Below are 28,000 nucleotides of genomic sequence, written 5' to 3' on the forward strand. Positions count from 1 at the left end.
TCCTGGACACAAATGCCAAAGGTCCCATCTGTCCCCAGCAGCTCTAGGGGCTGTGTTCAGTATAGGTCAGGGATGAGGGGCTGCCCTGAGCCCCCTCAGAGAGCACCAGAGATGCAGAAAACAGGCCACAGTGTTTGTTGTGGAGTTCATTTAATTTATACAGCGACTGTCAGCAACATTTCACCCAGGCAGCAGAACACACAGGACTCATGTCAAAGCTTCACCTGCAGTCACACTTTGATTTCACCCTTCAGTCTGCAAACACCTCTGTGAACACCCACCACGTCCTCCTGTACCAGTGAGTGCCCAGAGCCTCCCCAGGTTCAGCACAAAGTTCTCTGTGCTCCATGCACGTGCACATTGCAGTGTGCAAAGTACACGTAACTTTCTCACCTAATTTTAAGCAGCCTGGCACCTTGAGGCATTTCCTCCTTGCCTCCAGGTTAATGAGTCTTGTTATTGTTCTAATTGTTCATACACAAATACTCAGCTCCACTGCGAGAACTGAACACGACAGTCACACACAGCACTAACACACACCCCACTGCTGCTACAGCTACATCGAGTTCAGGAGTGCAAGGAAATATTGACAGCTTGGACAGGAAAGAAAGCAGCAGCTAATGCAGGGACACACCAGAGCCCCCTGCCATGCAGCTATTTTGGCAAGACTGGGCCACTGCTCTCCCTTAAAGGGCTCCTCAGACCCTGAGTGCACAGGACAACGTGAGTCACTGGTACATCTACCTGTGCAAAAGATGCCAAGCCCACACAGACACTAACCTGATGTGCCTCGAAGGCTTTGGTTTCAAACCAGAAACCCCAGAAGTTTCACTGCCAGTGGCAGTACCTGCAGTGACCAGTGGCTCATCCCTCCCCATCCTGCCCCAGGGCCAGGCAGGCAGCTGAGTCCCAGTGCATGAGGACTCCTCACCAGTGCCTCCAGCAATAAGAGGAGGAACAGCCCTCACCCTTCTCGAGCTGAGGTTGTTAGGCCTTTTCTCCATGTGCTGTTTTGTCCTCTCAGCACAGCTGCCATTTCTTTTCTGCCCTGATCAGCTGCCAAGGAATGCACAATATAGGGAGCACATGACTGCACACCAAACAGACACCTCATGCACTTGGTACCTTTGGGAGTAAACTTAAGGAACGAAAAGTTTCTGTGATCCAGTGTTGTTACCCCAGAACGTCAAAGCTTTTGGCTTTGGGATGCCATGGTAACGCTCAAGGGTGCTGCAATAAGTTATTGTCACTATACACACAACTCAGACACACGGGGAGGGGTCAGTCCCACACACACACACAAAGTTTAACACTGCTGGACTGACTGGGGGGGCCTCAGTCATCAAACCTCCCCTCACGGATGACATCAAAGGAGAAAGGGAGAAACTTGAACCCAGTGCCAGTGTAGAACTTGTTCTGGAATTCAATCCTGCAAGAGACAGAAGAGTGATTACTCATTAAAAAGGTGGCTCTCAATAGGAACAATTAGCAAGAACTCCATTAAAAGTAGGATTACTCACTGTAAAAAGCTTTAAAGAGAAAAAGGGGTATTACAACAAAGTATCTTCTGGCACAACCTCCCCATCTAGTGTGATGCTTCTGCATGGAGCAAAGAGCTGTCCAGGAACTTCCATCAGGAACAAAAAATGGCAACAGGAGCAGAAGGCCAGCTCTGACTGCAGCGTCCCAGGAAGCACAGGGAGCAGAGACAGCACTTTCTACAGCTGAAGTTCCCTTTTTCATTAGCACAAGCCTCAGCCATGTGACACTGAGCTCAGATTCCCCACCAGCCACTTCTGTTTATTCCCTGCTGCACATTTGCACTGGGATGTGCCTGCCAGCTCCAGCCAAGCGTTAGCTCAGCCCCATTTGCTGCTCCCCTAATGAACTCGAGAAAAAAAAGAATTATTCTAGAGAACTGCCCAACAGTCAGCAACAGCCAAATAGGGACAGGGAAAACTAATCCCCTGATTCCCAGCAAAAACAAGCCCAGGCTTCACAGACACTTTCCACTGCATAATCTACTGGAAAATAAAGTCCCTGCAGGCAGTAACAGCAAACTGGGGAGCCTTTAACACAGTTCAGGAGAAGGAGTTTTTCAGCAAAAAAAAAAAACCCTTGAATTATTTTTCCCCAAATGGGGAATCATGGCAAACTCCAGAGCTGCTGGATTCAGCTAGCAAAAAGTGATTTCCCTACAGAGCCCAGGAGGGAAACTCAGGAAAACCAGCTTTAGCCTGTGTCTTCTGCTGCCTCGCAGGCCAAGGGATCCCCAGGATGAGCAGGATTTTCCATGTGGGAGGAAGGGCTCCTTGCCAACCTGCTCTAGTTTTTCAGGAACCCTGATAATCTCCATAAGTATCCTGTGACTAAGTAACTGTTCTGTAAGCAAAGGGAAATGAGAGGGCTGGGTATGTGAGTCACCCAAGCTCACTGTGACTGACATGCTAACCCTGATGATTCACAATTCCAGCAGGCCTCAGCATCCAAACCCTCCCTTTGGACATTCCATTACAACTGGCCACAACTGGAGGCCTGATACTGGAAAAGAGGCTGCTCTAAGGTTAAGAGAACTACCCAGAAAGTGTATTTAATCAAATAATCAGTGTAAATGGTCAGGGGGGTTTTCTGCAGGTGTTTCCAGGAACACCCAGGACCCAGCAGGAAGCATTGCTGTTGTCAGGTCAATGTCTGTTACCTGTCCCAGTTTACTGCTGAACCTTCTGTGTGTCTCACATTGGTGACCTCTGCAGAGGTCTATAAATTCTCTGCAGTGACATTATCAGCCACACTGCAGGTTAGTCCTGGCTCATGACATTTACAAAGGAAAATCAAATCTTGGCAGGTGGGTGAAGCTGGACTTCACTACTCCCACTCACTGGATTGAGAGTGGGATGCAGCTCCAACACACCCATGCCTCTCTGGAAGCAGCACCCTGAACAGTTACAAACACTTTCTTTTGGGCACAGACTGTTCTGGCTCACATTAGAAGAGGTGACTAGCTTAAAAAAGGGGAATCTGCATTAATCTGAATGTTCATGTTGAACTACATCACTGAAAAACAATAAATGGAAATATTAAATATTTCAGAAGAGTGATGTATTTCAGAAGAGTTACAGCAAAAGAGGGTGACAGCACAACAGCTCAGATACATACAGAACTACAGTGGAGCCCCAGATCACACCCTGCAATCCTGGCAGCAATCCAGAGGGCTGCCTCCACGCCAGAATGGCCTGAGAAGCCCAACCTGCTCAAAGAATGCACACTGAAAAAGCACAGAATAAATCTCTCTCACTTGGGACTGCCAGGCACAGCATATGGAACAACCTGTGAATTCCCTAACCAGTAAAACACATGCTCAATTTCTCCTCCTTTCCAGGAAGGCTGAACCACCCACACCTCAAATTCCTGATAGGTGACGGTTCTCCCACAGCCAGAAAATCCCATCTGCTCCTCCAGGACAGTGCTATGTGACCTCCAATCTCCCTTCCTCTTCCTAAAAAGGGAACACCTGCCATTGGAACACCCTGTTTTCAGCTCAGAAGGAAAAAGGAATGTGAACAGTGTGCTCTTTGGAACCACTGCAGGTGCCTCCCTGTGATAACCAACACCTCAAAATCATTTCAGCAGATCACTTGCAGTCTGAAATAGAACTTTAAACTTGCTTTTTGGGCTCTGAGCCTGAACAGATTTTCTCTCAGAGCCTGTGCATGAAAGGCTTGCAGGTTTGAAACACATGTTTAAGAAAAACAGGACTTTGTTAAGCACTCCAGTTCCACAGCTGCCCTGCACTGGTCTGCATGGGCAGAGTGCTCCATGCTCTCAGTGCTGCTGCCCCTGGGTTTGCCTGTTTGCCTTTTCACTGGCACATACACAGATGGGTTTTTAATTGCCCTTTAGAGAAAGCCCAGCAATGCAACCCATTACCTCCAGCTCACACCTGTTACAGGTGTCTGAGCCATATCTGGAGGTGCAGTTTGTGATTAACACAAGACAGGTACCTCCCCAAAAATGTGTTTTCTGCTCCATGGAGCCTGTCTGCAGCAGCTGCTCAGAGCTGTTCCCCTGCTGCTGCTTAGAAATGGCAATGCTGCTCCCCAGCCCAGAGAGGCCACAGCCCTGGAGATCCTCTAATCCTCAAGGAATTGCAGAGCAAGCCCACCACATCTGGAGTTACAGCACTGCTGCCCTTTGCTCTTCTTGGACTGCTCTCAGTGCCCAGCAGGGTCCACGGGGCTCCTGCTGTCACTGCCCAGCACGGTGACAGCAGGGAGAGCATGAGGGACCTCTGGCCAGTCAGCAAGGAGCTCTCCAGTGACTGCTCTGCAGGGCTCAGGCTGGGTGCCAGGAAAAACAGAGGCACCATCCAGCAGCCATTTCCAGGAGTGCCCCCCCAGCTCCCTCAGCACAAGATGGCTTCGCCCCAGGACCAGCTTGGCTCACGTGGCTACAGAGACACAGGTGAACCAGGACCCTCCAGCCTGCACCCCCAGGAGCCAGGACACCCCAGCCTGCACCTCACTAGCTGCCAAGGGAAAGGGCAAAAGGCCAAAGCTTTCCTTCCCCTCAAACAGGGGAAAGTGCAAAAAGCCTGATTTTCTTCTGCTTTTTTTTTTTTCCAGAGGCATTTGTTTCCTTTTGCTCTTACAGAACTATTTTCAGACAGTGCTCCCAACCTTTTCTTCCCATTTAAGCAAGACAGAGTATTTCTTGTGATCTTCAGAGACTTCCCTTTGCTACCCCTCTCCACCCCAGAAAATCAGCAGCCTGAAGAGGTGGCAGCAGCCTGAACCCCAGAGAGACACAGACTCTCCTACATTTCAGGCTGAGAAAATCCTACTCCCAGTTGCTCCTCTGATCCCACCAGTGCACTAATGAGGGAATCTGAAGTGGAACAATGAGAGCTCTTAAACATGGATTAGAGAAAGCTCTTGAATATTTTCTATACTTGGGAGAGGAATAATTCCTTCTGCTTTGCTGGCTGCATACACAAGAGGTTAATGATCACAGGAAAGGGGCTGCAAAAGCAACTTCCAAAAGCAAGACCAGCAAAAACTCACTGCCATCCCAAAGTACCCCAAGGGCAGAAGGCAAAGCAACTCCTGTCCAAGGCAAGGTTTTATAGCAGTGAGTAAGAGCATGAGGAACCTGCAGTCAGCAGCTACTGCACACAAAGTACAAAAAACACAGGAACCAGGGAGAAGACCAAGAGATGGAACAAGAATGTCCTGCTGAAAGCCACAAAGCTGCAGCCAGCACAGCCTCCCCAGTCCCTGATCCCAAAGCTCTGGCCCTAAAGCTTTAGTCTTTTAGTGATTATTTCTAAGCAGAGCTCCACAACTTTAAACAATAGCTGGGGGAAAGTGCTTTATACAAACAGGATTGAAATCTCTGACCCTTTTTTAAGACTTTCTGCTTTCTAAAAGATGGCATTTCTGCATAGTCCAGGTGACACCAATTTTTCTTGTAATGAAGAGCTCTCCCAGTTTCTGGATGTTGCAGTAACTCACCAGTGCAAGCGCAGAGCGTGGAGGAAGGCTGAGAGCCCCTCCATAACCAGCAGAATGGCCACAGTCAGTGTGGCAAAAGCAGCAAAGATGAAGAAGAGGCCCAAGCCTCCCCCCAGGCTCCTGACGCTGAGGCCAATGTGGATCACCATGGTCCAGAGCACCTCCGAGAGCTCTGCAGAGAGAAAGGGGAGAGACTCAGTCAGCAGGGGCAGGGGGCTGTTTACTGCTAAAGCAAAAACTAAAGTCAAGCAAACCCCCACTACAATAAGGTGGAAACTGAAGAGGGTCAAGAGCTCTCGAAGCCAAGTGTGTCAGGACATTGCCTCCAGCTGTCACACAGGGCAGGGCAGTCCTTGCTCAGCAGCTCTTTGCTCTATTCTGTGATTTTAACTCCATTCCTCCCATCCAGCAGCACTGTGGGAGCAGCCCTGGTGTGTGGAGCTCACTGCTCCCAGGTAATGCACACACAGCACTGTCCTGTGCCAGCTGAGCCCCAAGAGGCCTCTTGTGCTGCTGCCTCCTGTTGCAATTATGTCAAGACAGACATGACTGGAACCAACACCAGTCTTTTATTAAAAGCTTTTCATGCCTTCTCTCAGTGGACTTTGTTCAGGCAACTCTGACTCCTTTCCTCACAGGCAGCTTCACACAGTACTGCCTCCTTTTCTTACAGACAGCTCCACACAGCACTGACTCCTTCTATCCTCCCTGCAAGTTTCCTTCTGCATGACTGGCTAAACCCAAACCTGTCCCTTACCCAGCTACCAAACCCTGTCTGCTCGTCACACAGCATCCTCTTATCTTATCTGTCCCTTGCACATCTGCATGTCCCTTACCTCCTTGCAGCACAGCCAGCAGACTCCATCCCAAACTCCAACTGTACCTAGCTGGCCCACTCTTTTATAACACCCAACCTCACTGGGCAGGCAAGGCTCTTTTCACTCCTCAGTAATCAGTACAGCTGTAATTCTGTGGGAAGGACTGCCCTCTGCACAAACCTTACCAACTATTCTCCTACAAACTGTTGTACTACAGGCTCCCAGGTGCCCAGGCTGAGCAGGAGCTCAGCCCAGCTCCCCAGGGACACTCACGTGCGTGGGCCAGGCTGAGCGCCCAGAGGCGCAGGTAGGACGCGGTGTTGGAGATGCAGCCCAGGCAGTACTCGATGGTGTGGATGGCCTGGTACACCACAGTGTCCCCAAAGTCAAACTGCAAAGGAACAGAGGATGAGGGGAGCTGGGAGTGCTCAGGGTGGGGGACACGGCAGGGGACTCTGCTATCACCAGGGACACTGTGTGTGACACTGCACACTGACACTGTCTTCTCCTGGTTTAGCATGGCAGCGCCACAAACAGAAACGGAATCTTGTCTTGACATGTTTTGCAGAATGACAAATGCTGTGATGTGAATATTGTTTTCTTATTCTGGCATGTGAAAGTCAGATATTCCAAATTCAACCATGGGCTTAGCCAGGAAAAGACTGTTCAGCAGAAGGTGGTGCTGGTGTGCACTCCCTGGTAACCCAGAGATGCTGCTGTGGGAAGGGGGCAGAGCCCCAAGCCATACCGTGTGTGCCTTTGCTACAGGAGCAACAGAGCATTTTGCAAGACATGAACCTGCCCTTTTTTAACAGAAAAATAATGCATTAAGCTACCCTGAAAAAGTCACATCTGTGTATTATTCACTGGCAAAGCCTCTGTGTCTCAGTAATTTTCTGCAATAATAAAAGAAGAACTTATAAGGAAGTCTGCCATTTAGGGCAGTTTCTTATCTTGCAGCTTAGGAAAGCATTCCCTGCAGTTTGGATTTAATCCATGCTTCAGAAACTGCTCAGATTTAAGTGAACACGATGTTTTAAATACATCCAGTGACTAATGCTCTAGGCATGCACACAAAGCTATTTATATTCTTAATTCTCCCCTAGTATATCCAAAGCAATAAATATTTCAAACAATTCAGTTAAATTAGCTGTCAAAATGCTAAGGCTTTCTCTACAGAACGTGAGCTGTGAAGTTCTTCACTAAAGGCTGCCCTAGCCAACAGCTCCAGCTCTGGACACACGAGCTGTCAGCAGGAGAGAATGTGGGAAATGTTTAAACAATGACCTTTCAAAGCTAAGTGCAACTGCCAGAGAGAGCAACCACTGAGGCAGGAGTGGGAGCATGGGGATTGCTGTGGCACAGCCCTTGTGGGCTGACACACTTTCCCCAGGTTCAGTGAGACATCAGGTACAGAACAGGAACCCCCTGCCCCTCCCCTGCCCCCCCCATTCCACACAGGCCTGTGCACAGCAGAGCTCTGAGCAAACCACTCTCAGCACATTTTCCAGCAGCACTGCCCTGGTCAAGCTGCTCTGATTTCATGCCATTTGTATTTTTTAGTAGTAAAATTGGTTACCTGATAGTGCTGAAACCTACACTCAATCCTGCATCAGTATTAAACCCTCATGTTTTTAATATTTGTTACAAGTGCTTCTGGATGAGCAGTTTCTCAGAACAGAGCTTCTTTTTTACACAAAGCCTCTGGCCAGTTCAGTTCTTGAACTACAAGAAACTGGACTGGTTGTGCTGCATTTGCTCTGTTAACCAGCATCATCCTTAACATGGCAGATAGTTTCTGGAAAGAAATCTCTTTAAATAGTTTGCTGCAGCACAAAATTAAGAAGGCCACAACTTAAAAAAACAGAGACTTCTTAGGAAGCTCAGAAGTGAAAACTTTTCCTTTTCAGACCTCCAGCTGAACAGTTTCCCAGGTAACTGGGAACAATCTGTAGACAGGGGATCAGACAGACAGGCTGTATAGATGAAGTATAAAAGTCTGTTGATGTATGCGTGTGAATTAAATGTATGTGAATTAAAAATGGCTGTAACATGAAACAGCAAGATCTTTTGGAAAACAAGATGCTGTGACATAACAAGTTCCATTCAGCACGTTTTACACCAATGGGAAATGGCCCAGGTACACATGAAGGCAAAGCTGCTGTGCTCTTACCACCTCGTCCTCTGTAGGCTTGAAAACACAAATTTACATTTAGTGCAGTGTTTTGATCACATTAATCATGAACACATTCAGCAATTCCCTCCTACACACCACGGAAAGCAGTAACACATCCCATGCACTACAGAGGCAGGATCTGCTGCAGTTGTTCAGAGGCATCAGAAAACTCCCCAACAACCTGAGATCGACTGTTTTTCTCCTCTCCCAGAGGAAAGGGAAGTAATTAATACTACCCCCAGCAGTCAAAATGAATATATAAACAAAATTTCAGTGCTGCAGAAATACAGCCCCTGAATTTCCACTGGAATGGGAGGAGCAGATGAAGTGGCACCTGGGAGTGCTGTGCACCCCCGAGATGGTGGCTCTTGGGGGACAAACAGAGCCACATCTCCCAGGATATGCAAATTATGCTGCTTTTTCTGGAGTTCTGGGAGTGATCAAGAGACAGTCAGTGAGGAAAACTGCTAGGAACACACTTCACTGGGAATGTTGCTGTTTAAACAGCCTGGAAATGAGTAACTACAGTCCCAGTGAGCTCATCCTGCTGCCGAGTGCAGTGCCCTGAGAGCGAGGATGCTCAGGTGCTTACCTCTTCCCCCTCCTCAGAATGGGTAGATAACTGGTCATGTTGAATGATCTCAGCATCCTCCTCCGTTGGGCCATTGCCCACCCGGATCCCACCAAAGTTGTGCGTGCCCTGACACATGCAGAAAAGAAAGAGCAAAGTGTTGTTTTGGTTTTAGTGCAAAAGTGCAGGTTTCTCATGACTCCATGTGCAGCAGCAGCTCACAGAGGAAAACAAAATATTCAATATTAAGGCCCAGATTAAGGCAGGTACAATTCTATTTCCCAGCTTGGATGGGAAAGGTGCTGATTCCTGCTGGGGCTGGGAAAAAAAAAAAATTCTGTCTGAGTGAATCCTTGGTACATTTCTACAGTGTAACAGCAACCATGAGGACAATAAAGGCACACCTCTCAGAGGACATTTGCTGGCTCTGACAAGCAACAGCCCCACGTCCTGCCCAGCACAGCTGGACAAGCATGGACACACCACTGCTGGCTACCAGAGCAGGTCATGGAGCTAACACAAACACACACACTTGCTCTCACCAGCCTCAGGCACACCAACACCACATGGAAAACCAGATCTTCCCCTGCTTGGAAACCCTACGTTGTGCAAGCAGGTCCTTTTAGATACTTTTGTTCTGACATTCAGCATCTGACCCTCAGCTGCACCTCCAGGACTCCAAAGGGAAAAGAACAGCAACAGAGTCGGCTGAAATGCTGAAATCGGGAGCAGTTCCCACCCAACCCCTGAGTCTGACCCCTAGAGAGGCAAACTACAACATCATAAATAGAAATAAACCCTGTGCCCAGCTTCAGCACTGTCCTGGGTCACCTGTGACACAGGATGTGACCTGACTTGCCACATCCAGACTGCAGAAGTCCAGGGATGCCCATGCAGACGAAAGAGACTGAAGGTCCCATGACCTGGTGGCTTGCATAGACCAGCAGAACAGCCCCTGAGAGTTTTTCTACCTCCTTTGTCCTTAGAAGCCTGCTTTTACTTTAGGCTGAATTATAAATATGCCAAAATACCAGATATGATTTAGAGATTTTGTCAGGTTTCTAAAAACAAATTAGGTAGGCGTTTATGCTCTGAAAACAGAAATAAAAATTTTAAAGCCCTCCATATTAATAACTAAGACAATGCTTTTATTAGGATTTTCAGTATCTCTGAAACACCACAAGTCAGTGATGACTCCTGTCAATATTCTAGTTATGAATTTCTAGCCTGTGTGAACTTGCACTTGAGCAGCCTTTCCCTTGCACTCGACTCAGATCCATTCCCTGCAAACCAGCCAACCTAAACACAGCTCCAACAGCTCCAATTGTTTACTTGATCCTTCTAAGCACACTTCACACAAGACCTCCCCTCACAGCTTCCTGATGGAGATGCATTTCATACGCTGGATGGATCCTACACAAAAGATACATTTTCATTTCTGACATTTCTGTGAGAGACTAAAATGTCACGAGAGAACCAGCTGATATGTCCCTCCCAGCACTTCTGGCACCTGGAGAACATGATGTGCTCCACACAATCAGTGAGATTCACACCTCCTAGTCAGCCAGGCAGATTCAGAACTAAAATGTAGCTGAAATAGACAGCACTGAGGAAGGGACTAAACTGTGGGGCTGCCACAATCCTCAGCAAAAAGCTCTGTCAGCAAAGGGCCATCTGTAGGCTTAGAAACACGTAAGTCAAAACAACCACCACCAAGAAGCTTGCTTGTGCACAACCATTTTATAATAATTTCAGGTCAAAGTGTGTACAGGACAGATGTGTCACAAATTCAATGATTACTGACATGGAGTAGCCGGAGGCCAAACACTTCTGTGTTTGGGAACATATAATGCAAACAGAAATGCTGCACTGAGAAGAATCCTAATCTATCTTAAACAAATACATAAGCAGAAGAAAAAAAAGGAATTTAAGACAGGGAGGAAGATATGATAGCAGGAAATCCTGTGCTGCTCTGCAGGTTGGATTCAGCAGCACTCCTGCAAGGAAGTGTCTCTGTGCACACACAACTACCATCCTCCAGCCTGGGTGTTCATCCAGAATGTATCAATTTGGCTAAACTTTGCTCTTTCCAAGAGAAAGTGTTTTCCACCCTAAAGGTGCACTTGCCATTCCCTTATGAAATTCAGATACATTCCATGCTCCCTCGATAACCAGACACAAAGCCAACTCCCATCTGTAAGGCATCAGGCGAGGTTGAAGTGCACTCACTGTTGCAGCCGCTGCTGCCTCGAGCGCCTGCGCGTTCGTGCTGCCCTGGGCCTCCTCGGGCTGCCCTTCCTGGGGGTGGATGCAAGAAGAGAGAGGGAGGAGGAGAAAACAAAAAGAGAAAGGGAGACGAATGGAGGGGACATGGGAGGATGAAAGGTGGTCAGAGAAGGGAGAGGGAGTGTCTGTAACTGAGCTGATCTTTGACTCGCTGCATGTCCTCACAGCGCTGCCAGACATGCAGGGAGCACTCGCACGTCTCTGCAGCGCCCGTGTGCCCTGCTCCTGCATCTCACACACAGTGCAGCTGCAAACCTACAGAGCACCCCAGCAGACAACCTCTCACATCACTCTCTAAGTCTCTTTTTCCTTTTGTTTATTTTTTTCCATACAAAGATAGCTGAGAAGTCTGCCAGCCATGTCTATCTCTGTTTCCCACTGCCAGCCCAGCCCAGCTGCAGAAGTGCATCCAGCAGCCAGTGAGACTGTTCCTAAACCATCTACCAAAGGCCAAGCCAGAGACACTGTTCTGAACACTGCCAACATAAGTGGTTTTTAAAAGCAGGTTTGATGCTGGATCCAGATCTGGGAAGCAGGCAGGCAACTCTGTCTCCAGTAACACCCACCTGCTGGCATGCCCAGGAACATGAAAAAACACTACAGGTTTCAATGCAGTGTGAACCCATGAATCCAAGCTCAGGATGGATAACATAATTTTCAACCAAAACCAGTTTTCATATGCAAAATGTAAAAAGGAGTCACCCACCAAGTGTTTTCTCCTTAAATACTGCTGGCGAAGGACCAGGGGTTTGGCTACCAGCATCCATGGCACACACAGCAAGGCCACCACCACCAGGAAGCACTGGAGCCCTTTCTGCAAGAGAAACAAGTCTCAGGTAATTCAGCTGCAGCCACTGCTCAAACATACACAGAACCCAGCAAGAACAGCTGAATTCCCAGTTTGTGGATACTCCACCACCTCTCTCTCTTCTGGGAACAGTAATTAAGTACTTAATGCCTGCAGCTGCCACCTCTGACTGAGCACAGCATTTAATGCTGAGACTGGGTTAGACTGGGGAAAAATCTGAAAGATCCTGCAGGGAATGAGAATTTGGCAGATATCTGATACTGCTGAGAGGAAACAGCATGGGTGTCTGAGCTAAGCTGAGAGGTATCACATTGCAGACATGGGACAATGTTCCTAATTGCTTTCCACTATTAATCAGGATCCACGTGTTCTGAAACCACAGTTGACTTATGGTCAAATAAAAATTCCTGGTATAGAGATTATTCCTTCCTTCTGCAACATTACATAGTATCATAGTACACAGTCCTAAGAAATGCATGAAAGATGTTTCATGCTCGATTTCACAATTATGACAAGATCAATTAAACACTCCAGTATCACAAAGCATCTCTGATTCTGTTCTAGCAAGAGCACGCACCTGCCCACTATAAAGCATCTTATTACTGGTGTCCTCATAGGAGAACAGAAACATGTTGATAAAGTGTATCAAGAGGCTCGGTGCTTCCTTGGATGTGTGAGCATCGTAGGCTGTCCACTTGTAAAAGATGAGAATAACAAGGTATCCAAAGAGGGAGGACATAAAAATCATTTCTGGGATAAATCCAAGATATATGTTCAGTGGCTTCTTAAAATAGCTACATGGAAGAAAAAAAAAAAAAAGTGCATATTAGATTTGGTTAGAATTAGGGCAAAAGCTTTTAATAAGAGGATGAAGAGAGTCTTTGGCAACTCGACAACAGCTGGACCTGGAGCACAGGAACTGCCTGACAGGCACAGTTCCACACACTGCAGGTGGCAGGCATCTTAAACCACAAAACACCCAAAGACACTCCATTCCCCTCCCCAATGAGAAAACCAGAGCAAAGCACTTACATGTGGTTGAGGAGACTCAATGCAACACCAAAGAGCATCTGGAAAATGCCAAGAATCACAGACATCTTCATCTTAAAGGAATTGAGGAAAGCTAGCTTATTGCTGGCAATATTCCAGATCTGTGAAAAACAACACCTAGTCAGATATCAGGGAAAGGAAAACAGGAGAAGGAAAACACTCCCTTTAAGCTAAACAGTATGAACCAGTCAGGAAGTGTGAGGCTGAAAAAGCAGGTTTTTAAAGATGTGTTTGTCCTACGGATATCTTTTGGGGAAATGAGCAGACAAACTTTCAGCTAGGAACAGTCTGACAGTAACTGAGCCCACCACTGAGCAAATCAAACCTCTTTTCATGGTACCTAAAGGTGCAGGAGAAAAGAGGCTGTACCCTTAACAGAAAGAATATGATTATCCATTTAAAGGAACAATTACACACAGTTCTGATTTCCTCCTACACTTCTTCATGTGGAACCCACACAAGGTTTGTCATATATTACAAGCAGAGTTAAGAGCAGAAGTGTTGATGCAGGCAGGTACAAAGTGACAGGATTACTGGGAAATGTACATTTCCAAGAGTGACAGAAAAAACAGATTAGCAATTTTCCCCAAGGTAAGAAAAAGTAACTTCAGAAAGTGATTTTCAAGGCTAACCAGTTTTGATTAAAGCACTGCAGGTTGGAAGGGGTGAGAAAGCAGCCTTTAATGGACCTCAGAACAAGGGTCTCTATGCCAAATCTGGCATCTCAGTAGGAATTCTATGGTTCAGGAGTATTCCCACCACTGATGGACTTGCTAAGAGAATGGCTGTGCTGGGAAATCTTTCACAGAACAGCCTTTTCTTTCTGCTGATACAGAGGATTTTTCCCAAAAGAGGAAGGATGAGCTCTTACTGGGTCAATGCCAAACGGGTAGGGCCCACCAAACACCCCTGGGATAGCAGGATCCAGCTGCAGCAAGGGGGTGGTCTCCAGCAAAGCATCTCTGTTTGGGAATAAGATTATACAAACATTAACAATAGCAATACCTTCCTTCTGTAAAAACTAGCAACACTCTTCCCTTGTGAGAGCAAGGAATAGCTTAAATTGAGAGAACTTCAAGGCTGTAGAACCTGGATGGTAATAGAGATTTTCCCTGTTTCTTGACCTTTTACTCAGTGTCACAAGGAAGACAGGTGCAGGGGACAGGATTCTTGAAATGTCTATGGGGAAATAGGTGACAAACTGCATGTTTTTAAGTTTTATGGGGGTGGAAAAAAAAAAGCCATTTTGAATCTTGGCTCCATTTATACTCCTCCAAATCTACCTGAGACAGAGGTCAGAAATTTTTGTTTTCCTGAGCTGAAGGATAACGAGGAAGGACAAGTCACCTGCTGTCTCTACAAAGTTAGCAAGGGTTTACTCACGACCAGTTGGCTTTATTGAACATTGGCCGGACGCTCCAGGAGGAGCCGAACATGTTGAGGGACTTGGAGAAGCAGTCGTTGTAGATGAGGCCAGTGTAGGTGGAGAACAGCCCCATCAGCAGGATGATGTATCGACCACTGAACACCATGTTGAACATCTGGTGTAAAAACACAAAAGGAACAAAGAATGACCATGAGAACAGGGAAGGTCCCTCCTAAAGCCAAATCAGGGAAATCTGTCTGTTGTAGTGATGCCTTAAATTCAAAGTTTTTCTGTTCTGCTTTGGTGTGCAGCTTTTAGTTCTATATTAAGGGTTACTAGGATCTTTTCACAGGGTGGTGAAGACAAAACAGCTGGGGACTCAAGGACAATCTCTTCAAACTTCAGGCCCTAAGCATAAACAGTGTGAAAAGAAGGCAGGCAAGCAAGGAGAATAAAACTTCATTATTTGAGGCTGTTAATTGGACAGCTGACTTCTGTATGCAAATAGACTAAAATCTATAAAAATGTGAGATCTTGTGACCAAGCCCTCTTTTGCTTCCATCTTGGAGCCACCTGGGCAGGGCCATGACTGTGGCACTGTGCTGCCAGGGTGTGGCTTTTGAAGGCCTCTCAATAAATATCCACTTTATTCCCGTTAACTGTCTAGCCTCTGTTCCAGCTCCTCTAGGCATCAGTTGCACAAACATCAGCCACATGAACTGAGAGCCCAAAATCTCTATTTGCCCTCAGCAGGGATTAAGGGTGCAAGGGGGAGCACAGCAGCACAGATAAGAAGGATAAAGGGGCAGTGTGGATCTCCACAGAGGACCTGGGGGTAGCTGAAGAGGACAAACTGCACTGCACAGTCTGATGCAACTCCCAGCTGGCAGCATGAGTTTGGAACCAGGAGCACAGACCCTGTCAGTGTATCTTAACTCTGCTTCAGCTCCTGTCAGCCCTGAGCCAGCAAAACCAAATAGGAGCAAATGGGAAAAAAGCTGGGGATGGGACATATATGTACAGGAGCTGGGAGTTTTGCAGTGGCTAAAACCCACTATGATCCAGCTACATTTGGGGTGATTTTTTTACTATACTTGATAATTTCCTTCAGTCAACTGAAATTAATAATTTCCTATAAATATATAAAAGGAAAGCCAAGGGAACTCAATACTATTATGAAATTACACTACCAAGGGTGTGTGTGTGCTCTTTAGGCTTCCCAGCCTGTCCATGTGCTTCAAAAATTCCAAAGGAGGAGAAATGGGATTGTCAACTCGGGGTAGAAAGGCTGGGAGTAAACCAAGCTGCAATTCTGTCTGAAATGCAAGGCTCAGCACGATCTGCCACTTTACCTCATTGTCACTCTTTTGGGACAGAATCCGGCTTTCCCTCACCACCATCCAGACAGCAATCAGAGTCATCAGGATTCCATGGCCAAAATCCCCAAACATCACAGCAAACAGGAATGGGAAGGTGATGATAGTATAGGGTGCTGTAAGGGAAAAGACAACATCACTCTGTGTTAGTCAGCCCAGATTCATCATGGTACACTTCAGGCAGTTCAGCAAATATAATTCCCCAGCTTCCCCTCTGTTACTGAAACTGATGAATCTCTACCAGAATTCCCTATTAGAGATTTCCACACAGGACAGGCAATACAGACAAACATCACAACTAAAAAATTTGAGATTTTTCCAAGTCTGAATTTACCTGGATTTATTTCCCGATATGTCCCAATGCCATAAGCATCAACAATGTTTTGAAAGCCAGAAGTAAACTTGTTAGTTTTGTTGTATGTGGGTGGGGTCTGATTGGTTTGCATCCTGTTTAAAATAGATGGGACAGTGGATCCGCTGTGCTCCTGTTTGAGAAAAACAAAGGGAGTATCAGCAAACCCACCCCTGGAGCACTGGAGGACGAAGTCCAACACAGTTGTCCCACTGGCATTTGGAAAACTGCAACTCTGAGTGTTTGTAGTGTGCTTGCACAATGAGACACTGGAGCAGCTGAGGAAGGCTGTCAGGATTCCACTGCTCTCTGCTCTGTGTAGGAGTAAAGGTGAACATTGTCTGCACAGGACAGACAAGAATACAAAAAGCAAGTGGAAGGACTTCACAAAACCCAGCTCTCTGGGCTATCTGAGCAGAGGGTGAGTTTGGCAACATCCTGGAGAGCTCCTTATCCAAACACCAGGACTACAGAGCCCAGAAAGGGTAACTAATAACTAAGCATACCAAAGGACTTACACATGCTAAAATCCTCAGCATTCCAGCATTCACCTGAACTTTAAGCTTCACACAATGTATTTGTTACTTCTTTTATGTCTAAGACATTGCTCCTGCATGCTAAATGAGCTCTCCTCTGTGAGGGCTGATTCCAACAGGGGATGGTGTTCAGAGGCTCACAACACAGAAAAGGCAATGAATCCACATGGTTCTGCCACAGCTGACTGGCACAGCATCTACTCACAGTGCCTCTCCTGAGAGCAAACTGGATGGAATCAAGGTCAGCAACAGGACACCACACTTCAGCAATCAAGCACTTCTGTGTCACGTCGATGTTGCACAGGTTCAGGGTGTGGTAAATCGCCTTCATCTTGCGCACTTTGATGAACCACACACGGATGTTTTTAGCAGCCGCCTGCAAAACCCTCTGGCGATGATCCTCGGTTTGGTTCAGCACCTTTCAGAGAAGCAGGAGAAAGGTGAGGCCAAATCATGGAGCAAAGCTCAAGGTGCACCAACAAGACAAGCCTTTCCCACAGAGGATGAACGACCAGCCTGCTCCCTCAGCCAGGCACAGGCTGCCCCATGCCTGCAGTCTATGATGCACCCCCATATCAATTAGTTCTGCTGAAAGGCTTAAGGGCTTTTTCCAGGGACAATTTCTGATTACTTTCCTCCTCCAGTTCCAATGTTAGTAGTTGTTTCAAACAATGAACTGTGCCAAGATCACAGGGAACAGTTTTACCTCCACCCAGGTTAAAAGAGCAGAGAAGAGTTCTGCAAGCAAAAGGTTTGCTGAAAACACACATTACTCTGAAAGACTTGTTTACTGAAGGGAAAAGGAGAAAGTGTTTCCTACTGAGGGTGTTTTCCAACTGGAACATATCAAACTCAGGCCAAGTCAGATTTCCAGAGTGGAAAGTCTTAGATTGTAGGGAAAGTGAGGACACAAGGCACATGCAGCTTACAGCAGTTACACTGCTGCTGAATTCCTGTCTACTTTAAAATATCTTTTGAGCTACACTGCACAACTCCTAGCTTGAGACAGTTTCTGCATCAAACAAGTAGGTCAAATTCAACCTTCTTCCTTTTAGTTTCTGAACCTTTTCTCGATTTTTGTCTCAAATCCTTAAATCTTTCTACATTATCACATACTGCCTTTCGTCCTTGAAGCAAGCACCAGGTATTTCAGAGATCTGAAGCAAGCACCCATGAGATCTGGGTGCTAATTACTTTTTACCAACACTCAGGCTGCTGCACAAGTGATTAGTTGTAAAGCAGAAGCTCTTCAGGACAGCACAACATGAAAATATAAAGACAGGCAGAAAAAAGAAGAGCTAAGTTAATGTTAGCATTATTAAGTCAGCTTGGAAAAAAAGTTTAAAGGTTTTCAAAGTACTTGCAGATGAAACAGGCAGTTACACAACATGCTCTCGGAGTCAAAACCTACAGGAGCTCCCTGTGTGAGTTCCTCTTTTCTCCCTTGTATGGAGCTCTCTGTAGATATTTGTATATAATGAATTGCTTAGCCCTCCAGAAAGACCAAACCACCATCCCATCCTGACACAGAAACAACTGAGCAGTGTCCAAATACCTCTCTTGCCCTGCTGGTCTCAAGCTACCTGAAGCTGAAAACATGGTCATCTAATAGGGGCAAAAATCCTCCTGTTTTAACAGGATCCAAAGTTTCCAAATATAGTTATCAGCCATATTACTAAAAGAAAAAACCAAAGAAAGGTCATTGGCCCCAGTTATTTTACCATCTGAAGATCATCAATTCTGGTATTGACACCAGAAGCCATTTCCTTCCGCTCCTGAGGTGTTTCTGGGCATGGGTAGAGGGAGGCCCGGAACCTGGAAGACAGGGAAGCACCTCAGTGACAGAGATGGAAAGATCAATCAGCCAGGGGTGAGCCAGAGGCACCTTGAGAGAAGTTTCTGATCAGCAGAGACTGCCAAGCAGAGCTCCAGCCTCTACATCAAAGGGATGCAGAAGTTTGCTTTAGGCCAAAGCAGAAGCTGAGTGGTAAAGAAAACAGAAGTGGGAGAGAATCCTCTGCTCCCTGTGCTGCCAGTGTCTCCAGGCCCTGTCACGAGGCTGGTCAGCCATCCAGCTGAGGGGGCTGCTCTCATACCAGTGCAACTGCTGATAGAAGCAGCCACTGTTGTCTCCACTGTGAGAATATCCCACTGATGTTCCATCAGGCCTGCCCCAGAAATCAACACTGCTTTGGTATTTTGCATTCCCTAGCACGGCAGTTGTGTACTTTAAGCATTACAGGCTGGGGAATGGTGAGTCTGACTGTGAAATGTGTTTCAGTTACTTATGGCACATTTCATTTGCTGTCTAAATATGTGCTCCTGCAGCCACTGTGAAACAGGGAGTTGAGAAATACTGATATTAAGTCATGTCAGTGTGTTTCAAATAATTGAGAGATGTCCAGCTGTCAGACTTTCATACCCTTCACAGATCTTCTTAACTCTATTCTTCAGCTGGTCACCTTGGAAGAAGATGATAAATACAGACTTGTGCACATAATCCCCCTAGAACAAAGGAAAGAATTGTAGAAATTAGCATTAGATAATTACCAGAGTTTTACTTTTCGTTGAGTCTGCCTATTAGAGCTCAGATAAGCACAGCAGGTCAAGGATGTACCTAACACTGGAACAGCCACAAGGAAAGCAATTTTCTCTCCTCAGTACAGAATACCTGCACTGTATTTGTGTTTACTGAAGCAAAATGCCCCAGGTTATCCATTATTGATTCTATGCAATACATGGAGATCTGGTAAGATCTCCAAAAATAATGAAGATGCAATTAAGTATTTATCAGCACTTAGTGCAGTCAGCTCACCTACAGAATCAAGCCAAAAGAGTGAATGAAGATTAAAAAAAGTGGAGTTTAACCAGTGTGGTTCCCAGAGAGACCAGAGGCACATTCCTTGCACAGCTGTGTCCGTGGGGGCAGCCAGGGCCCCTTTCCTGCATTTGTTGACAAGTTATTGTTCTACCTTACTTAGGAAATTTTAACATAATGTTTTGAGAATAATTACATTAGGTGTAACCTCAATTTAAGGAAGTTCTGCACAATAAGAACAAAATCTCTCCTAGCAGACAGATGATTCCACAGGTCAGCTACCGGTGCTTGGTGGGACAAGGGAAAACATCAGCCACACTTGAGAGAGGCTGTTACTGAGCTTCACCTCCTGATCTGTGTTCCATAGCAGCCTTTACTAGGTAAGAGCAGGGGTGCCCCAAGTTTGAGCAGTGCCCACTGGTTTGAGCACCAAAGAAACTGGATGTGAAACCAGCACCAACCGTAACATTTACTATTTATTTCTATACTAATGCAAACGATTCTAAGGTGGATGTTTAAACTATTGACTAGTGAATTAAGAAAAAATTAAAAGGTTCAAGTTTAGAGAAATGAGCTTCAGATACTACACACTGCCCATGTCCCAAAGAGTATCTTCCACAGAGGATTACTACTCATTGAGTTTGAGCCAGAGAAATCCCAAGGCCCTGCCACAGTTTGCATTTTGAGTTGGTTTATCAGCACTCCCCATCCAGCCTCCTATTTTTGTTTTAATTAAATGGAAAACCTTTGTTGATGAAGCTGAGGCTGCAGCAGATGCTGGGATGGACCTCACTGAGGGGCATGGGTTTTTATCTACAGATGCACAGCTCCTGCAGGTGCTGGGATGGACCTCACTGAGGGACAGGGGTTTCTATCCATAGATGCACAGCTCCTGCAGTGCAGCAGGGCCGGTGTACCGTGACAGGATCCTCCAGCGGGTTCTCGATCTCGGCCTGGCGCAGGAACACGTTCCCGCGGCACACGCGCCACAGCATCCGCTCAAACGTGGGGATGCGCTCGCGGTTGATCACGCCAGCCACGAACCTGCAAGGGGACAGCACGGCCTGAGGGGCTGCACCTGAGCCACCCCAGAGCCCCACACCCAGCACAGGACGGAAACTGGGGGTCACCACCACACCAAAAGCTACAAAAATCTTCTTTTAACTTCCACCTCTAAATACATGGAGGTAACACACTACAAAACAGCTGCACTATAGCACAGGCTCTGTTTTTTAGCAGAATGAAATAATCTTTTAAAATATATAAATCACTGCTTATAGGAGAAACAAATGCATTCAGATATAGTTTCTAGCCTTCTTTTCCCTACAGCCCTGGCACACTGGCCGCAAGGGTTACAGCAGCCGTGGTTGCCAGTGACTGTGTCCTGGGCTCAGACTTCACTGAACCAAACGCCCTAGTCCAGATAAAGCATTACAAACATACAAGGAAGCCTGGAAGCAGCTGATAAAGAGGATGTAGAACTCTACAGTTATTTCAGATCATTTTGTGCCCACAGTAGTTAAAACTTTCAACAAAGCTCTGAGATCTCAGAATATCTGAGGAAACAACCAGACAGGCTTACACAGAACAAATTTGGTGCAGAGAGAAACTTGTGAAGCACAAACACGAACTGAGAAGTTAATATGGGCAGGAAAAGAGCAGCAAGTTTTAGATCAGTTTTCATCTGCTTGGTGTGGAAAGTTCCACAACTGTGCTGAAATCATTGCTGCTTCCACAGGCTGATAATCCCAAATCCAGCAATCCTGAACTGCAATTACCCGAGTCGGAGCGGGGCACCCCTTCCCATCTCGCTTGGCTCCAGCAGTGAAGAGGATTCCTCCAACAGGTCTGGATCCGCCATCTGCTGATGATGCAATTCAGCCTGAATTCACAAATCAATTAATATCTAATGAAACCAGTTAGTGGCATGCAGGGAATGAGGAGCCAGGAGATAGTTGTGGGAGACAAAGAAAGAAAAGAAGAAAGGAAAGGAAAGAAAAGAAAAGGAAGAGCAAACATAAGACAGCAAAAAGAGGAAAGAGATGACAGAAAAGACAGCAAGAATCACACATGGAAGGAGAAAAACAAGAGGAAAAATGGAATGGCTCAGCAGGGCTTCCATACAAGAAAGGCTTGAAGATTGTTGCAACAAAGGGGCTGGGATACATATAAGTCTGAAGAGAGGCAGAATTAAAAAAAAAAAAACTTCAACTTTTAAACACAAGAGATGTTCCCAAGAACCATTTTTAATGGCACAAACCAGAGAAACACACTTGACTCTTTTATTTCCCCAGATATTAAATTAATTTATCCTTATTCACCATATGGTTCACCATCAGACACAAACACTGCTTAGAGCAGGCTGGCAACATGGCTCATCTCTTGGCCAGCCAGGCACTAAAACAGGACAGTTTTACACCATCCTTCTTTGCAACTCATTTGCAGGCTAAAGTTCTGCAGAATATGGCTTGTAAGTGCCAGAAATTCAGGTCAAGGATGCTCAAATCATATTCTCTTGTGCACCATCTTCACACTTGTTCAATCCCACTTCACACTTAGTTCTACCTCTGCAGCTTATATAATGAAATGCCAAAGATTACAGCTCCTGAGCACAACCAGAGGGTCAAAGTCTTCCCCCTGTGGTATGCAGGAGGTCTTTCCTACAAAGCCATCAAGGGAACTTGCTAAATTACACTGGAAGGCAGAGTTTGACCCAAGGACACATCATATCCACACACACACACACAGAGCATAGCCTTGCAAAATCTGTGGCAAGTGCAATAACTTAGCCCCAGTCTCTGTATTTGGGCAATAGCTCTGTCAGAGTGAAAATCTCTCCAACAAATGAAAGTGTTTGCCACATACAAGAGAGTTTTTGCAAGGCTGACAACAAATGCAGCTCAACTGCTTGTATACACACTTCCTGTAGCTTAGGATGTTACATGAGGGAGGAAGCCCTTGGAAAGGCAACACAGGGAATTCCCTATCCTTTCAACTTTAAGGTGACTTGTTGCAACATCAAAAACTGAATGAAAATTCAGTTCATAGAGAGCACAACTAAAATAAGAAAGTTTGGTACCTGAAAACAAAACACAGACCAAACATCCCTACAACTGACATCTCGATTTCAGGATGCTGAAGAACAGTAAGTTACAATTGTTAGAGGCTTGTATTGTATTTCCAGCAATCAAGACACTGTTTTGCAGTATTTTTTTGTGATGTGCAGGACATTTTAGCAGATGACTCATGAAAAAGGAAGGACAGCACAGGTGACACCTTTGGATTTACCTCACCCAAGAGAGAATTTGTTATAAATGTTTAATGTTAGCTTGGCCCATTTGGGCTATGTGTCCTTTATTCAGGACAAGTAATGCTTAGAGGGAGTGGAATTATAAAGCAAAACAGTTTAGAATAAATGTGGATTAGACTAGTTTAACTAAAAGAAAACATTCTTTTGCAATGATTATTTGCATTACAAATTCCATGTTCCTTGAATTAATTTCTCAACAACTCTGATTGGATGAGCACACCCTTTCCAGAAAGGAAATGGTACAGCAGCAGCAGCTCTGCACCAGGAAGGTTAACTAAAGCACTGCTGGTGGACTAAATAGAAATTAAATTTGAGACTACGTGGAAATGGAAGTTATGCAGTTCCAGTGCAGGAAAACAGGATTCTGGGAGATTTACTTTGAATATGAGTTTTTGCCAGCAGTGAGTGAAATGTCAACATTATTGTGGAGTACTTTTTACTAGATTATGTTGTTCAGGATTGGAATCCTCCAAGAATTTCCATTACAATAATCCAGAAGCATAATACCAGAGCTTTCATTATTAAACATGCTAAAATTGCTTATTGATCCCCTGATCCACACCCAGATAAGCACCTTTAATCTCAAAAAAGGTTCATTTTCTCCACTCATTATTCCAGTCCTGTCCTGTGATGGTTCTGGATGTCCAGTGCAAGCCCATACAATTCAAGCCCCTTCCAGGTCACAAACACGACAAAAATCAATGTTCACAAGAACTAAAAAGGATTCATGTCACCATCTATTAACCCAGAGCCAGACAGAAGTGACAGATGCAAAGCAAACAGAGAAAAGCAGATGGCAGAAGAGTCAGAGGAAGGAAGAAGGGACTGCATGCCATTAACCGTTACTTTTCCAGTCTTCTTTTACGCTCACACTCTAGGCAAAGCTCTCAGAGAAATCTCTCCAGCTCATAGTGCTCTTCATAAGCAAGGACAAGAAGACTGAGAAAAGGAGCATAATCATCAACATGGTGTGTTGGAACAAGAAATGGCTGCTTGGGCTGGAATGGTCACAGAAGAAAAAGGGAAGTTTTGCCACCCTCCCTCCCACCGTGTTCAAGCTCTGGAGAGCAAATGCCAAGCACGAAGGAATTGGAGAGTCAGCCATTTCTTGTGCCACTCATTACTATGAATAATACAATCTTAATTACAAGTTATTGTAGTCTTCAAGTGTTGAAAGTGCTGTGCAATGGCAGCAAGGAGGAAGGAAGCATCAGCCACTCCAGGATGGTGAGCAGAGGCAGCTCTGGGCTGCTTGGGGCTCTTCCCAGCTGTTTGCTGAGCACAGAAAGCTGAGACAGGTTTAAACTGTCCACAGTCACATTTTATTGAACATCACCTGCTGCTCCATTTGCTTTTACATAGAGCAGCACATGTTATTTGGTGTGTTTTATTACTACAGAAACCAGTTATGAAAGAGAAGCAGAACATATCTTTCTGTGGCTAGTTTGTGTAAGGCTGTGGGTGACCTGCCATGGACTGTTTAGAAAATTGATTTTGATCTTTAAATTTCATTTGATCCCACTGCAGTTGAAGAAGAGCAGTAGGAAGAGAGCACAGTAATTAACAAGGCCAGGTTGGGCAGGGCTTGGAGCAACCTGATCTAGTAGGTGCCCCTGCCCATGGCAGAGGGGTGGATGGGGATGAGCTTTAAGGTCTTCCCAACCCAAACCAGTTTGGGATTCATTCTCGGTACAGAAGTGCTCAGCATTTGGTTTTACATGACACTCAGAACAGGCAGGGCTACTTTAACTCAGCAAAGTAATGGATTATCAGGTTAATCCTGTTTGTCCAAGGGACATTTGTAAGTGAACATTCAACACTCGAAGACAAGGGTTTTTTTGTACTGAAATCAACCCCACAACCCAGCAGCCCTCACACCAGCAGCAGTATCTGTGTCAGCAGTGACTATGACTGGCACAGGACCAACCTTGGTGCCTGAACAACAAAAAAAAAACCCGTCAGATAAACGGCCTGAAGTGTGCAGGAGTCCAGCTCCACTCAACAATAGCCCTTGTAAATACCAGGAGCCATTTCCGTTAAGAATTCTTTGATCAAATCCTGAGATCAGAGGAAACAGGACATGTACTCAGCAAAAACATGTCCTGAAAATCATACAGGAGCTCTTTCAGAGAACTGCCAAGACTCTTGAGATACTTCAGCTTTACAAGGAAGAGTTATGTCTTCTCCCAAGCAGGATTTATGTCAGTGCCATGAATGACATCGGAGAAGCTGCTCTCAGGTCCAGTGGAAGTTGCCAGTTCCTGGCAAGAAGAATGTTGAAGACTTTAAATGCCAGCTTTGCTCCACAACTGACCTCTGAAAGCTTCAGGGTTTGATCAAAGGCTCAATTAATTAATTTATTTATCTATTACTTTGGTGGACTTTGTACTTTAATCCTGAGGTGTCTTCACATCACACTTGAAAGGCTGAAGAGAAATTCAGCTCAATCATAAAGTCCTCTGCATGTGCAGCAGACACTCTTACCCACTAGGGACAGTGCTCATTGTAGCACCAAATTTTGGAGCTGTTGATGTGCTTTCAAAACTACTCACATCTTAATTATTTCACATAATTTTTAGACAAACCATTGCTTAACTAAAAAAAGCCCAAATCAGCATCGCAGGAGGTAAATCATGGGTAGCTATGTGTATTGCATGAAAAATGGAAAACAATTTGTGCAGCTTTCTCAAACAAGCATAAAATGACCCTGCTGTCCAAAACAGCAACTAAAATATATTTGAGAATAAAAATGGTAATTTCTGTGAGAAGAATCAGCTCCCCAAGTGTTAAACCCCACCAATATTCTGACCTCATCAAAAAACTGCTGAGTTTTACGCAGTATAAATTTTAATTCTGTCAGCTCCAAGAAGTTTCTCTTCAGAGCCTCCTGGTTGGTGTTGATTTCTTTAAGCTCATTTTCAATTTTCTCAAAGTTTGCCTGGAAGATGTGAAAAGGAGAAAAAAAAAGACTTAAAGCAATTCCATAATCAAGTGCTGTTCAGTCTGTCAACACACAGAGGCAAGCAAGATGTTTCATATCCCCACCCAATTTCCATGGATTTACAGGTTCATCTCCAGCCTGCTGTGGCACAGATCCAGAGCTGCCACATGTGCAGGCAAGTGTAGACTTCTCACACTCAGCCAGACTTTTATGGACTGCATTGATAGTTTCTTTAAATCAATAAAATTGTGATAAACTTTATGACCCACCAGCATAAATCATGCGTTCCTGCAGTTTTTGGCTCATTTCAGTGGTGAAATTCCTTTTGAGTACTTTCACTTCTGTATTTGGACAAACATGACCAGCCCTATGTGAGCTGGCAGAGCTGCTTGCAGGGACAGCTGGAGACTGAGCTAATGCCTCCTGCCACTAAATTCTGCAAGCATCAAACAACAGAGACAATTTTCCCTGTTTCCATCAAGAGTCAAAGACTAGTTTAAGTCTTAACACATCATTACCTCCAGGTCAATCATGTCACGTGGAAATGGCACCTCTGGGTTTTCGCCAGTATCCATGATAGGAATATTTGCCTTTTTAATCTCCTTCTCCACAAATCCTGCCGAGACAGCATTAGAAATGTTAACTGCATACATTCCAGTGTCAAACAGTTACCCCAACCTGCACCTGGCCCCAGCAGCAGCTGATTCCTTCACCTCCTATTTGAAGATTGTCTGACTTGGCCTGAGTTATGTTTTGAGAGGGGAGTGAATCACTGGAGGCAGCGAGCCCTGCCTGTGCCCTCACCCCTCTGCTCTGCTCCAAACACTACCCTGCAGCTTCAGCCTGCTTTGACTGGGCTTTTTTTTAAGCAAAAACTGCAGAGTCAGAACCACATCAACCCCAGCGGGAACGTACGGAGCTTTCGGTCCATCTCCTCGCACCTCCGGACTTCATTGACGAATTTACGGTGGAACACGTTCACGTCGGGGTTCAGCTGCAGGGAGAGACACGGGACTCAGCAAACGCCCAGCCCCGGGGCCGGTGCGGCTGGGCCGGGCACGGGGGCGGGGCCGGCCGGGGCTCCCGGGGCTCCCGATCCCGCGATCGCGCCGGTACCGCGCACGGAACACTCACGTCGCGGAACTGGACCTTGCCCAGCTCGCCCAGCTCACTGACACAGCAGTAGGCGGCCTCGGACTGCAGAAACAGCTGGGCCAGGGTCATCTCCTCGCTGCGGAACAGCTCCCCCATGGCGGCGCCGCTCCCGCCGCGGCCTCTGCGGAGAAAGGCCGTGAGAACCGGGCCGCGGGCAGGGACCGAGGCCTTCCCGCCTCCGCCTCCCCCTCACAGCCCAGCTGCACCTGGACCCCACCCCAGCCCGGCCTTGCGCAGCGTTCCCACCGCATCCTATCCCGTCCCCATCACATCCAGCCCCGTTCCGTTCCGTTCCGTTCCCCGCCATTACCTGCCGCCGCCGCTGCTGTCGCTGCCGCCGCTGCTGTCGCCGCCGCCGCCGCCGCCGCCGCCTGACCCGAGCCGGCTCCCGTCCGCGGCGTCACCGTCCGCGCGGGGCGGTGTCACGCGCACGTCTCCTGGCGACCGCGCGCGGCCCCGCCCCGGAAGTGGTGGTAGGACGCCGCGCCGCGGTCGATGACGTCACGAACGGCGCCGTGATGCAGCGATGACGTCACGGGGAGCGTGTCGTAGGCGCGAGGTCGCGGCCTCTCCCGGCCTGGAGTCGGTGAGGCCGCGGGTGCGGCCCGGGGCGGTGACATCCGAGGCGCGGTGTGAGCGAGGAGCAGCCCCAGACCCAGCTCTTGTTCCTACTGCGAGAGATCGACTGAGGCTGCAAATTCCCAGCCACTGGCTGTTCCTGGTGTGTCTCCGCAGCAGAAAAGGGGCTGAACTGAAATTAACCCAGACATAGAAAATGACTCGTGGCGTCCCATCCCGTGGGAGTTCCAGCCCATGGGAATTCCAGCCCAGGACAGCTGCTGTGGGCACAGAGGCACCGAGTGGGGCACTTCAGCTCCCTGAGCCCCAGGAACAGAGGGATATCCCTGTCCTGTGGGTTGTTCTGGC

At 46.6% G+C, this 28,000-nt stretch overlaps 1 protein-coding gene across 4 annotated transcripts; it reads right to left on the reverse strand.

The window, feature by feature from the left end:
• Positions 1-133: 133 nt before the first annotated feature.
• On the reverse strand, positions 134-27,497 carry ATP6V0A1 (ATPase H+ transporting V0 subunit a1). 4 transcript variants are annotated; one of them, XM_056511807.1, is made up of 22 exons: positions 27,384-27,497; positions 27,053-27,194; positions 26,834-26,912; positions 26,437-26,534; positions 25,787-25,915; positions 21,446-21,528; positions 20,585-20,711; positions 19,272-19,354; positions 18,571-18,664; positions 17,055-17,267; positions 16,296-16,446; positions 15,938-16,077; positions 14,603-14,760; positions 14,091-14,181; positions 13,202-13,320; positions 12,747-12,963; positions 12,068-12,175; positions 9,097-9,204; positions 8,502-8,519; positions 6,602-6,719; positions 5,511-5,682; positions 134-1,429 (listed from the first exon to the last, which is right to left on the reverse strand). In XM_056511807.1, exons 2-22 carry the CDS (start codon positions 27,167-27,169, stop codon positions 1,336-1,338), a joined length of 2,517 nt encoding a protein of 838 aa, XP_056367782.1. In that variant the 5' UTR covers positions 27,170-27,194; positions 27,384-27,497; the 3' UTR covers positions 134-1,335. The 4 variants fall into 4 exon arrangements, with proteins under 4 accessions (XP_056367782.1, XP_056367780.1, XP_056367783.1 ...); XM_056511805.1 differs by having other exon boundaries at positions 21,446-21,549; XM_056511808.1 differs by lacking the exon at positions 8,502-8,519 and having other exon boundaries at positions 27,384-27,495.
• Between the last annotated feature and the right edge of the window lie 503 nt (positions 27,498-28,000).

The sequence above is a fragment of the Oenanthe melanoleuca genome, chromosome 27 (assembly GCF_029582105.1).
Source record: "Oenanthe melanoleuca isolate GR-GAL-2019-014 chromosome 27, OMel1.0, whole genome shotgun sequence".
Classification (NCBI taxonomy): domain Eukaryota; kingdom Metazoa; phylum Chordata; class Aves; order Passeriformes; family Muscicapidae; genus Oenanthe; species Oenanthe melanoleuca.

What these genes read in the sequence shown, in the direction of transcription:
- ATP6V0A1 (XM_056511805.1), bottom strand. Translation starts at nt 27,169, where the DNA reads ATGGGGGAGCTGTTCCGCAGCGAGGAGATGACCCTGGCCCAGCTGTTT. An exon ending in GCAAGGTCCAGTTCCGCGAC is followed by an intron (nt 26,913 to 27,052) that starts GTGAGTGTTCCG and finishes CTCTCCCTGCAG; the next exon opens with CTGAACCCCGACGTGAACGT. An exon ending in AGATGCTTTATAGTGGGCAG is followed by an intron (nt 12,176 to 12,746) that starts GTGCGTGCTCTT and finishes TTTCTCTTGCAG; the next exon opens with AAAGGGCTCCAGTGCTTCCT.